Here is a 13368-nt window from a genome sequence, read left to right as displayed (position 1 = left end):
ACAAAACTCTTTCCGAGCTTGCGGGCACAGAGGCATCAGCAATATTCAAATCCCTGAGAGTAATCCAGGGTTCTATGTGTGAATGACCTCAGGGTAGCTCTGTCTCCATGGGGTGATTGGTGAGCTTTGCATCAGGGCAAGTCAGAGGGCAGAGGGGAAGAGAGAAGCACAAACACTTTACCTCATCCCTGGCATGAGTGTGCAGGTCGGGGCATAAATATGGGCTAGTGGCAGGGGCATGAGCTGCACTTTCACAAAGGGGCACCAGGCGAAGGGCACTTGGAGGAGATATAATGGACATAGCAATCCAGAACCCCTGGTTCCGTCGGCCTTTCTTTCCAGGTTTCTTCCCATTCCGGATCTTTGACCAACACATCGGGGATCAGTGGGATACTGAATTTTTCTCCCCTTTCTATGCCATGTTCTACTATCGGCCTTCATTCTGGCGTTATCCAAGCTGGTGGGATAGTGGCATGTCAGAGGTGAGAGAGATGGTCCGGTTTACGTATTAATCTAAAATCAGGGTATTTTTTTTCTACATACAAAGTATTTGTAAAAAACGAATGTTCATGAAAACAGCTAGGATATGATATTTATGCATTTGAAGGGGTTTATTGTACCACATGCCAGGCATTTCACTCTCTCATATGCAGGTTAGAATGGATAAGGACCGCTTTATAATCAACCTGGATGTGAAGCACTTCTCTCCTGAAGAGCTGTCAGTCAAGGTCAATGATGAGTATGTTGAGATTCATGGAAAACATGAGGCACGGCAGGTATGAAACATACACAAGACATGACCAAACACCCAACACAATAAGTGGGAGTTACTGCAAGAGTTTTCGAATAAATGGACTTAGATGACTCCTATAATTAAATGGATTTAGATGTCTATTTGACATAGAATAAACTGTAGACACCAGTCCCTAATTTATGGTATGCTATGTGAGTAATATGGAGTTGAAGTCTTGCAACTCTGCTGTTGGTTTATGACTGATGATATTACGTTATGACCCAGATAAACTATGACCAATGCTAAACAAACAAATAACTGTTAAAAGCAGGTTAAGTCAGAGGAAGCTGAACAGTAAGTCCACTATGCTGACACTAGGGCATTTATGAGCTTGATGGGGCAGGACTGTCATCATCATATCCCTACTACCACATCATACTTTACCCTACTTTATTGCGAGCTTACCTCCTAATTTGACCATAGAATATTAGTAACTGTGTAATAGGAACTATATCATGTCTGTTATTAAAGTGAATGAAACTAAATGTCTTGCTTTGCTCAATGCTGACTATCTGATACACAATAATAATGTCACAAATAAACTCTGTCTAGGGTATTTTTTGTAAAACTGAGAAGCTTGTCACTGCAGCAACTGAGGATCATGTCTAGAGAATGCCAGATGGCACTCTGCAACAGCAAGATTACATTTACATTTATGGCATTTAGCAGACGCTCTTATCCAGAGCGACTTACAAGGTTACTCGTATTACAGAGGAGGGCCAGTGTAGTGTTAGGAGTCTTGCCCAAGGACTTTTATTGGTGTAGCGCAGCATAGTCACCCAGACCGGGAATCGAACCCCAGTCTCCCACATTGTGGGAATCTTAAACCTAGAACCTTAGTCAGATACTCAATCCAAGGATATGGACAAGGATTAGGCCTACTACGTGTCTGTAAAAGCGATGCTACACTCATAAACTGCATCTATGGTTTGGTATTTTACTGAAATCCTTTAAAGTTTTTTAAGAACCATAAACAAGAGGTCTTTCATCATAGAGAAGAACATTTTAACCAGACCAATGGAACTGGCATGTTCTATATATACTGTTATCATTGACGTTTTGGTTCTTGAAAGGTTGAGATGTACACTCTTGATCATTCAGAGAAGCCTGTTAATGGTTAAATGGTTCTTTGTGGGGGTGGGAAACCACCAGTGAGGAATCAAAGTTCTTATAACTGTTTTTTATTGATTTGAGTTAAACCCCGCCTTGGGCTAAACCAAAATGCCAATGATGATTCCCATTAGTCAAAGATAAGCTTATCCTGGGCCTGGAAATCTAGACCTTTAAGAAGTTTATTTATAAAAGATTCATAAAGGATATCAGAGGCATTAAAAAGCATTACCACTTGAATGGGGCTTACTCTTATACTGCTAGACATCTGTCTGAGAGTAAATGCACTGCCATTCCTTCACAGGACGAGCATGGCTACGTGGCGAGAGAGTTCTTTAGAAAGTATAAGGTGCCTGCAGGAGTTGACCCCGGGGCCTTCACCTCCTGTCTGTCCTTTGATGGTGTGCTGAGTGTCTCTGCTCCTCGGAACCTGCAGGACATTCCAGAGCGCAGCATCCCCATCACCTGCGAGGAGAAGACCGCTGCACCAAAGTAAACGTGACCAATGTGGAAGCTGCACCCCTCCCCTTCCTCCATGCCCAGACCTCCTACCACGTCCCTACAGGATCTGGTTCTTCTACATCCTCTGAGGCCACGACCTAAAGAAACGGACACAGCCTACATATTTCAAAGTGCAACACCCGTGCGCTGACCATGGTTTCAGTTTAATGGGCTTTAAACCTAAAATGTGGTGGGAAGTTGCTGTTGGAACTAAACCAACACTGGTCTGTAAAAAAACGTGCACTTTAGATCGATCCAGTCTTGCAGCTTTGAAGCCCACCTTTAGGTTTTTATAGCCTATACATAGTAACTGGCTATTTAATAATGTGGTCACTTCATGCTTATGGATGGTGGTCCCGTGACTTTGTATGTCTATTGTGAGTGATAATGTCCACACACTGAGTCTATGTTCTAAGACTAGCCAGATAAACTATGGTCAGGGCACAAATGAACCAACAGTAAATCTCAATTACAGCTTGGGTCTGAAGAGGCTAAACAATGGGTCATTTGACACCAGGATACTTATTGGCTCTGATGGGTGTGGACTAGGGGTGTGGTCAGTCCTCCTTTTTTTCTCTGCTGTCATACATTTTGATCTTATTTCTTCATATTCTTTTTTTTTCCTTACTTCCAAATGTAAAATTAGGACTTCTATGTAACAGTCACTAGCACCAGGAGCGGTGGCTAACCATAACATGTCTGTTATTAAAGCCACTGAAAGCTGAAATTTGTTGGTCTTTTTTATTTCCTTAAGTACAACACTTACCACAGCTGTATTCTTTTACAATGGTGCCTAAACAAATCCTGAACCCTCATGAGATGGCCTTAAAGATGGTTTCTGTCCTTTAAAGAGACATCATACATGAGTAGTTTACTGAATTGGTCATTGTAGCTTGAGGATTGAGGTACCATTGATTAGGATTTGTGGTCTCAAATAAACTTCAGTACAACTGTTTGCAAAGGTGAAAACTGTTATTCCTCTTTCCCACGAACCTCATCTAATCAGTCAGAAAGCAAACCTAGATTACAGTACAAATCATGCAGCACCATTTTTAATTTTTTATCCCAGGGGTTTCCAAACTATTTGTTTTGGGGGACTGAAGTACAATATTCATGGTAGGTAGGATGCTATAGCCTTCAAATTTTGATTAAAAAAACAACAACATGTAAATAGGTTTTCTAACTGAATGAGGGAGTACGGTTAGAGTAACCTTCTGGCGGGCCAAGTCAAATGTCCATGCAGGCCAACTCTGTCATCCTGATCCAACACTGAGGTGAACTGGACACCTCTAGTTTGTATCTAAAATATATTTCTTAGTGTTGCACATGATTCATCTGCAAACCTTAACACATTACCCTTTTATTTAACGTCAATTAATCATCTTACCAAGTTTGCCCCCAACTTTCCTCTGTCTGTCTCCTTGTACAGAGCCTAGTGACAGTTTGTTGAGCGGTGTAAACACGGCGTCACAGCGGCTGAGCTCAGAGGGTAGATTACACTTTTATGCACAATTTATGCTGAAATATGGATTAAATCTTACAACTACGTCTCATTCCCTCCCTCCCTCTCTCTCTCTCTCTCTCTCTCTCACTCCCTCTCTCTCACACACACACAGTTTGTGTGTATGTAACATTTAAGAAACGTTACATATATTTATATACATATAATACAAATAACAAATTAGCATTTTAAATGTGAATAATTATTCATAGGATATTGTGATTAATGCCATTAAACATAATTTTCATTAAACCACTAATACATATATATATAAATATATATACATATATTTTTCCCCCAGATATAGACAGGAGATGTACTAATACACCTAGTAATACCTGTAGTAATATACCTAGGATAGAGTAGTAAACCTCTTGTCTGTATCTAGGGGAAAAAAGAGAATTATTGCAATTACGTTTAAAAAATATCATATAGCAGAGGGCCCTCTACATTTGACCTGGTGTATCTCAGATTTCAGTTCCAACGTCTTCAGCGTACTACACTCACTTCTGCCTGGAGAAGAGGAGAGGAGAAGAGGAGAGGAGGAGAGGAGAGGAGTGGAGGAGAGGAGAGAAGGAGAGGAGGAAAAGAGGAGAGGAGGAGAGGAGGAGGGGAGTAGAGGAGAGGAGAGGAGGAGAGGAGAGGAGAGGAGGAGAGAAGGAGAGGAGAGGAGGAGAGGAGAGGAGGAGAGGAGGAGAGGAGAGGAGGAGAGGAGTAGAGGAGAGGAGAGGAGGAGAGGAGTAGAGGAAAAGAGGAGAGGAGGAGAGAAGGAGAGGAGAGGAGGAGAGGAGTAGAGGAGAGGAGTAGAGGAGAGGAGTAGAGGAGAGGAGGAGAGAGGAGAAGAGGGGAGGAGAGAAGAGGAGGAAAAGAGGAGAGGAGTGGAGGAGAGGAGAGAAGGAGAGGAGAGGAGGAAAAGAGGAGAGGAGGAGAGAAGGAGGAGAGGAGAGGAGAGAAGGAGAGGAGGCAAGGAGTGGAGGAGAGGAGAGGAGGAAAAGAGGAGTGGAGGAGAGGAGAGGAGGAAAAGAGGAGAGGAGGAGAGAAGGAGAGGAGAGGAGGAGAGGAGAGGAGTAGAGGAGAGGAGAGGAGAGGAGGAGAGGAGAGGAGGAGAGGAGTAGAGGAGAGGAGAGGAGGAGAGGAGTAGAGGAAAAGAGGAGAGGAGGAGAGGAGTAGAGGAGAGGAGGAGAGGAGTAGAGGAGAGGAGGAGAGGAGTAGAGGAGTAGAGGAAAAGAGGAGAGGAGGAGAGAAGGAGAGGAGAGGAGAGGAGTAGAGGAGAGGAGTAGAGGAGAGGAGAGGAGAGGAGGAGAGGAGTAGAGGAAAAGAGGAGAGGAGGAGAGGAGTAGAGGAGAGGAGGAGAGGAGTAGAGGAGAGGAGGAGAGGAGAGGAGGAGAGGAGAGAAGAGGAGGAAAAGAGGAGAGGAGGAGAGAAGGAGAGGAGAGGAGGAGAGGAGAGGAGGAGAGGAGTAGAGGAAAAGAGGAGAGGAGGAGAGGAGTAGAGGAGAGGAGTAGAGGAGAGGAGAGGAGAGGAGGAGAGGAGTAGAGGAAAAGAGGAGAGGAGTAGAGGAGTAGAGGAGTAGAGGAGAGGAGGAGAGGAGTAGAGGAGAGGAGGAGAGGAGAGGAGGAGAGGAGAGAAGAGGAGGAAAAGAGGAGAGGAGGAGAGAAGGAGAGGAGAGGAGGAGAGGAGAGGAGGAGAGGAGAGAAGAGGAGGAAAAGAGGAGAGGAGGAGAGAAGGAGAGGAGAGGAGGAGAGGAGAGGAGGAGAGGAGAGGAGAGAAGAGGAGGAAAAGAGGAGAGGATGGGAGGAGAGGAGAGGAGGAGAGGAGGAGTGGAGGAGAGGAGAGGAGAGGAGAGGAGAGGAGAGGAGGGGAGTGGAGGAGAGGAGGAGAGGAGGAGAGGAAAAGAGGAGAGGAGTGGAGGAGAGGAGAGGAGGGGAGGAAAAGAGGAGAGGAGAGAAGGAGAGGAGGAGAAGAGGAGAGGAGAGGAGGAGAGGAGAGGAGGAGAGGAGGAGAAGAGGAGAGGAGAGGAGGAGAGGAGAGGAGGAGAGGAGGAGGGGAGTGGAGGAAAGGAGTGGAGGAGAGGAGGAGGGAGGAAAAGAGGAGAGGATGGGAGGAGAGGAGAGGAGGAGAGGAGGAGAGGAGAGGAGAGGAGGGGAGTAGAGGAGAGGAGGAGAGGAGGAGAGGAAAAGAGGAGAGGAGTGGAGGAGAGGAGGAGAAGAGGAGAGGAGAGGAGGAGAAGAGGAGAGGAGGGGAGGAGGAGGATAGGAGAGGAGAGGAGAGAAGGAGAGGAGAGAAGGAGAGAAGAAGAGGAGGATATGAGAGGAGGAGGGGAGGAGAGGAGGAGAGGAGTAGAGGAGAGGAGAGGAGGAGAGGAGGAGAGGAAAAGACAGAACTGAGCTACACTTTAATAAACAGACTCAAGCACAGTTTCATTTCTGGAAGCCGTGTGTTCTCCAGAATAAGATCTGAGACCTGGGTTTCCATCCAGGGTCTATCAGTGAAGGAGCCTGGAGACTGGGGGGCTGTGAGAACTGGCTGAAACTGAAGTCACGTCTACTTCAACTATAGTTAGCACTACAACTTCATTATTTGGCTTCATGCGTTCATGATTTTCTAAATGTCATTAAGTTCAAATCCTTTACAGGCACACAGTTTAGCTCTGGATGTTTGTATCAGTTTATGGTTCATAGTTTTTTGTCTTTATTTCTTTCTTTCTTTTTATCTGCGCGTGTTTTCATCGTAACCTCTGTGACAGCTGCACCAGGAGACAGCTCTTGGTGTTTTTTGGTGTTTGGGGAATAAAACATTAGCTAAATCTCGGGGTTGAATCCCAGTGAGGGCAGAGTGTGTGAAAGCTGCTTATGAGCGCGGTGTTTATGAGGGGGTGTATTTGGGGAGTGGTGCTTCACCCTGAGGGGCAGTTCGGCTGAGGGAACTGGATGGAGCTGTTGAACTTTTTCCGGTTGGAGACGTGGCTCTGCTTTTCCACACTGTTAGCGAGGAGTCCGACTGCATGACACTGGCCGGGGAAAGCACATCGACACTGGGGTCTGTTCGTTTTCTTACAAGGAGAAAGAGCTCGGCTGTGGGTTTAAGCACCTCGGGACGGACGTAAAATGGTAACGTTGATTTTAAACGGGCTTTAAAAGCGAGCTGGAGCTACTCCGCTAGCTAGCTAGCCGCCTTGCTAGCTCGCTAACGCAGCCTCAAGTTAGCTAGGCAGCTAGCGCCAGCTGTCTGAGTAGCTAATCAGAGAAGCGGGTTAAATGACAGCAGAGGCCGTGTTTCACATGTCTGAGCCGCATAACTGTGTCGAGCAGCTAGTTTAACAGGATAAAACACGGCTTTTGTGAAACGCTTTTGCTTAAACTTACACGTTAGTGCTAGCAAACTATCTAACTTAGCACTAGCTAGCTGGCTAGTGAGATAGCTAGCTAGCTAGCTGACGTATGCTAGCTATAGCTAGCTAGCTAGCTAGCTAGCTGTCCATATGTTGCTGGGTAAAGCTAGCTAGCGTTTCTTTAAGGCTTTATCCGTGTATCCAGACAGGTTAGACCCCAAACCAGCTCTGAACATGTTATAATTTCATGTGAGGTGAAGGACAGCTAGTGTTACCCAGCGCGTTATCTGTCTGCATCGTTACTAGTGGCGCTGTTGTTTGTTTACGACACTTCATAACCCTGCAGCTGGACAGCTAACTAGCTAGCTATAACTGTTTATAGTGCTTGTTTAACTGTAGATAAAAAGGACAGATGTGGTGAAAAATAGCCATTTAGATGAACAGAATCGATGTTGAGACATTAGCTAGCTAGCTACTGCTTTTACAAAGTTTACTTGTTGGTTCTCCTCCCAGTTTTGGGCACCCAAGACACTGAGTAGATCGTCACTGTCTACGAAGACCCCTCATGTGCTATATCTGTCTACATACGTATTGGGCCACCTGCTCATTTATTGATTCTTTTAACATCAAGGGGGTTTAAAAAAGGTTTATCCTGCTTTTCTTGGGGTAAGTCTCGACTGTCCAGGAAAGGCATTCGACTGATTTTGGAGTATTACTGTGAGGGTTTGATTTGCATTCAGTGACAAGAGTGTTAGTGAGGTCAGGATGTTGGATGATCACCACCCCACCTCATCCCCACCTCATGCCAAAAGTATTGGATGGAGCACCAACCATCATTCCAGAGAACACAGTCCCACTGCTCAATGCTGGGGGGGGGGCTTTATACCCCTCTAGCCCACACCTGGTGTTGGACATGATTCTTGTAGGTTCGGGATTTATCTTCTCCAGAGAGTCCTGTTCTATTGGCAGTACTTTTTTAAAAAGAAATTTATTTAATTTTTTTACATGGACTAGATAAGCTGTGTCTGTTCGTTTGCACCTCTGTGTCAGCAACAGGTGCAACCTAAGGTTAATGCGTCCATTAATAGTGGTGTCCACAAACATTTGGACATATAGTGTACCAACCAATATGCCTGACTGACTCCATGATTTTACCTACGTGCTTGGATAGATCACATATTACCGGTGTAACTTATTTGATATGGGATGCAGATGTGATGTTTCTGTTCAACAATATGTTTGTTTATTTGTTTGTTTGTTTGTTTATTTATTTATCATTTTCTCTTCCAGGTGCTCTTGGCAGCAGCAGTGTGCACCAAGGCTGGAAAAGCCATAGTGTCGCGTCAGTTTGTAGAGATGACACGCACTCGCATAGAGGGTCTTTTGGCCGCCTTCCCTAAACTGATGAGCACAGGGAAGCAGCACACCTTTGTTGAGACAGACAGTGTGCGCTATGTCTACCAACCCTTAGAGAAACTCTACATGGTTCTTGTGACCACAAAGAACAGCAACATTCTGGAGGACTTGGAGACATTGCGTCTCTTCTCCCGTGTGGTATGACGTTATCCTCTGCTTTTGTCTCCTACACAGTTCAGTATAATTTATGAAGTCGTTTTTTTCTGTGTGTAGCTGTTTTAGTGACGGATGTGTTTGTGTCTCTTTCCAGATTCCTGAGTATTGTCGCGTGCTGGAGGAAGGGGAGATCTCAGAGCACTGCTTTGATATCATATTTGCATTTGATGAGATTGTTGCCCTGGGCTACAGGGAAAATGTCAATTTGGCCCAGATCCGTACCTTCACCGAGATGGACTCACATGAGGAAAAGGTCTTCCGTGCTGTCAGAGAGGTGAAGTGACTTGGCTGTAAAGTCTGACTTGGGAGCGTCAGCTCTTAACCTGCTCTTATAATGGATCCATATTAATAATTGAATCTTTTTTCCTCATGCCAGACCCAAGAACGTGAAGCCAATGCAGAGATGAGGCGGAAGGCCAAAGAGCTGCAGCAGGCAAGACGGGATGCTGAGCGTGCAGGCAAAAAAGCACCTGGTTTTGGAGGTTTTGGAAGTTCAGGAATGAGCGGTGTCAGTCCAGCCACCATCATCACAGATTCATTGGTGGAACCTGAGAAGCCGAAAATGACCCCAGCCCCAGTTAGGTAGGTGCACTAGGAAATTAGACTTGGATTTAAGTGCGTAACATATGAATATGCGCAAAAAGTGATACAAAGCTGTGTGTTTTGCAGGCCAAGTGGTCCTAGTAAAGCCCTAAAGCTGGGCGCCAAGGGAAAGGAGGTTGATAACTTTGTAGACAAACTGAAGTCTGAGGGTGAGAATATCATCATGCACAGCGCAGGAAAGAAACAGTCAGAGGCGTCTAAAGTCCTTCAACCTCCAGTGAACACAGAGAGGTATTTTAAGAGTGATTTATTACCTGACTTTATTCAAGTTGATTTGATGGAGATATACGTTTACACTGGAACGTACTGCTTTCTCTGTTTTTCCAATGTCTCAGTGTACATCTGAAGATAGAGGAGAAGATATCTCTCACATGTGGACGAGATGGTGGATTGCAAAATATGGAGATTTTGGGCATGATAATCCTGAGGGTGTCGGATGACCAGAATGGCCGTATCCGCTTGCACATTAACAACAACGACAAAAAAGGAGTGCAACTGCAGGTGCTTTTGAGTTTCAGTATTTTGAGATTGCGTAATATGTCAAGTGTACATCTTAAAGGAGAACACTTGGTTGTCAAATCTCCATATTAACTGCACCTTACACTCACTGTACTGCTGCTGTCAGAACACTGTTTACATTCGCTACTTGCACACTATTGTTTACATTTCTTACTTGCAACCTGCACTTTATAGCTGCTGCTCTTCATACTTGCTCATACTTGCACATAAAAGCACATGTAACTTTTATTTTAATTTTTTAATTGTAAAAAGGAAAAGTTTACTTTCATTTTATTTACTCCAACTTATATTATTATACTTTATTTATTTTGTATATATTTTTTATTTTTATTATTATTTATTAATTTCTTTTTTGTTATCTTTATCTATTGGTGAATGGAGGGACAGCAAAGTAAGAATTTCATTGTACAGCGTAACTGTCTGTTTCTGCTGTGCATATGACAATAAAACTCTTGAATCTTGAATCTTGAAATGAGGCATTTGGGCAGTTGTTTAGCTTACACATAAAATCTTAAAAATAAGAGCTCTTCCTAAAAAGATTTCTTGACTGTTAACAAATGCTACAACATACAGACAACCTGTGTCTGGATTAACAACATTTGGACATGACTCAATGTTATGCAAAACCACACCCATGATAATAAAGTACTTAGACAAAAGCTGCCTGAAGAGAATAGCGTTTCTTTCTTTTCTCACAGACCCACCCCAATGTGGATAAGAAGCTCTTCACTGCAGAGTCCTTGATCGGTCTGAAAAACCCAGAGAAGTCTTTTCCACTCAACAGTGATGTGGGTGTGCTGAAGTGGAGGCTACAGACCACAGATGAATCCCTCATCCCTTTAACCAGTATGTTCATCCTGAGTTACTTCACCGTAATAATGATCTACATAAGAAAGATATTGTTTAAAAGCATTCATTATATTTTTAAAATAAATCAAATAAATATTTGTTTACTTGTTCCCTAACCATAAACAGCATGCGCTTGCTTCATGTAATGTTTATTTTGTCTGTAGTAAACTGCTGGCCATCAGAGAGTGGTAGTAACTGCGATGTCAACATTGAATATGAGCTCCAGGATGAAGGCCTTGAACTCAACGACGTGATCATTAGCATCCCTGTGCCGTAAGTACTCACACAATTACATCTTGTGAGAAGAGAGCATTGACTTGAAAGCTATAGGTTTAATTCCCTGTTCTGCTTCACAGGTCTGGAGTTGGTGCCCCTGTCATTGGAGACCTTGATGGTGAGTATCGCCACGACAGCAGAAAAAACATCCTGGAATGGTGCCTGCCTGTCATAGATGAAAATAATAAAAGTGGAAGCCTGGAGTTCAGCATAGCTGGAAAACCCAACGACTTCTTCCCAGTGAACGTCTCGTTTGTGTCTAGACGCAACTACAGCGACATTCAGGTGAGTTTTTTTTATTTTTGTTGTTGTTGTTTGGGTGGATTTTTTTTTTTTTTCAGGATAATCAGGCTCATGGAAGCTCATTTTCAAATGCTCCTCTCAAATATTTATTTATTTTAAATATTTATTTAGTTTCTAGATGTTTCATGGTTTCTTTTTGAGTAAGTTTGTCAGTTTTTAAGAAAAACGTGATTCAAAGAAGTAATTATTTAGACAGTCAGAATTTTAGGAAAGTAAAGTCATTATGTTGGGTCATTATTTATTTATTTTTTGACATACTGGGAGGTACACAAAGTTGTATTTCAGTTCTACCTGGCAGGGACAAAAGAAATGCATACTTATGCAAAAAGGTAAACTCATCCTTCTCTCTTTTTCTTAATACAGGTGGCCAAAGTAACCCAGGTAGAAGGGGACAGCCCAGTGAAATTTTCCTTGGAGACTTCATTTGTTGTTGACAAGTATGAGATCCTCTAAAGACTCCTAAAAGAAATATTTTTCTAGCCTGCCTGCCTACCTGTATAAAAGTTTGGACACAGTACACCAGACTCTCAAAATCCAACCCAGTGGCGTGCAGTATTGGTGTATTTATATGTTTGTACGGCAACAGAAATTATATATGTTTATATGAAACGAAAAGATGGCAGACGAGTCTGGAGCATTGTGACCAAGGCCACTGAGAAGTCATCCTAACGCGTCACACTGTCTTGTAAGACGACATCTTACAGCTTTCCACAACCCTGGACCTACGAGAGTCTTCATGACCCTTGAAATAAATGAGAGGAGAAGCTTAACAGCCCTTTGGTAATATACTGTCAGTTTTCCAAGATTTGCAAATGATCAGAGCCAGTCATTCTCACATATCCAATGTATTGTACTTAGATTGAGAGGTTTACCTGAAATGAATGAAACAAGACCAGAAAGTAATGTTTTGATTTTGAGTGTTGATTTTGTTCTGGGCCTGTTGGCACACCTGCCTGCTTTAAACTAGCAATAATTTGAGTCTGTTCTGTACTAAGGAGCGTTGGTCTCAAGGTGGCTTTCTTCAGCTTTTAGTCATATAGCATTGTCAGGATCTGCAACACACTCTGAGGAGAACACTAATCAACTCACCACACGACAGTGGGGGCCGACGAACCACCGTTCCTTAGTGCAGTTGCTTTCTCAGCCATGAGCAACAAAAGGTACTGGATGTACTGAGTCTACTGCAGTGATCTCCGGCTGTCTTCCTGGAGATCTACATTCCTGCAGGTTTCGCCTCCAATCCCAGTCTTGCACACCATCATCTAATCAAGCACTTCTGAAGACAGTAATTAGGGGTGACTGAGGGTGATTTAAATTTAGAGCTAAAGTCTGCAGGAAGGTAGACCTTCAGTGAACCAGTTCGTGACACACACTAGTTTATTGGGAGCTCTGTGCTGAATGGTGCACCACAACTCTATGACTGAAGTCATGGCTGAGAATAGGGGTAAATTCAGGGGACTTGAGCTGCAAATTTAAGAACTTCTTGCTAATTCTGCTGTTGCTTTTATAACTGTGCTGAACTTTAATCCAAAAGGTTGTAAATGATGCTTTCACAAATATTTAATGTATGATGCTCAGCTTGATTTAAGAATGCCATGATGGTGATAATAAGACACGCTCGTCTGATAAGAATTGGTTTGTTTGAGAGGAGGATTCTTTCTCACTGATTTCGTTTTTCTTCGCATCTCCGCATCCCCTCCCCCCAAATCTTGTTGGTTATAGCCCACCTTTTGAGGAGTTATTTTAATAATCAACAGAGCTGTGGGAATTATAACATTCCAGCTTACAATAACTGTTTTGATATTAAAGCATATTGCTTGAATTTGAAATGCAGTGGTGTTGTGACTCGTGTTTAACCTCTTCTGCTAATCTGGCAGAAATTCACTTGTACCGTGATGATCCTAGCTTATGCATTCAGCAGCTGAACATTTTTCTCCAGAAAAAAAGACAGCATTGAACAAGTTCTGAGGCCTAGCTCAATGGCCTGATCTGATCTGATCTAATCTAATT

The 13368-nt window shown here is 43.5% G+C and overlaps 1 protein-coding gene and 1 pseudogene across 1 annotated transcript; both read left to right on the top strand.

The window, feature by feature from the left end:
- The first annotated feature begins 219 nt into the window (after nt 1-219).
- On the top strand, nt 220-3052 carry LOC140565927 (alpha-crystallin B chain-like; annotated as a pseudogene).
- Nucleotides 3053-6770: 3718 nt separating this feature from the next.
- arcn1b (archain 1b) lies at nt 6771-13187 on the top strand. The gene is made up of 10 exons (XM_072692143.1): nt 6771-7015; nt 8527-8790; nt 8903-9082; nt 9185-9390; nt 9478-9642; nt 9747-9912; nt 10629-10776; nt 10944-11052; nt 11136-11340; nt 11722-13187. Exons 1-10 carry the CDS (start codon nt 7013-7015, stop codon nt 11809-11811), a joined length of 1536 nt encoding a protein of 511 aa, XP_072548244.1. The 5' UTR covers nt 6771-7012; the 3' UTR covers nt 11812-13187.
- Nucleotides 13188-13368: the final 181 nt, after the last annotated feature.

The sequence above is a fragment of the Salminus brasiliensis genome, chromosome 11, assembly GCF_030463535.1.
Source record: "Salminus brasiliensis chromosome 11, fSalBra1.hap2, whole genome shotgun sequence".
In the NCBI taxonomy this organism is placed as follows: domain Eukaryota; kingdom Metazoa; phylum Chordata; class Actinopteri; order Characiformes; family Bryconidae; genus Salminus; species Salminus brasiliensis.
The sequence above is the reverse complement of the archived record's forward strand: the minus strand, read 5'-3'. Positions and strand labels throughout refer to the sequence as shown.

Bases quoted from the DNA above. Each gene is read 5' to 3' on its own strand.
- arcn1b (XM_072692143.1), top strand. The intron at 9,083-9,184 runs GTGAAGTGACTT...TCCTCATGCCAG, and splicing joins TCTTCCGTGCTGTCAGAGAG to ACCCAAGAACGTGAAGCCAA. The intron at 10,777-10,943 runs GTATGTTCATCC...TTTTGTCTGTAG, and splicing joins ATCCCTCATCCCTTTAACCA to TAAACTGCTGGCCATCAGAG.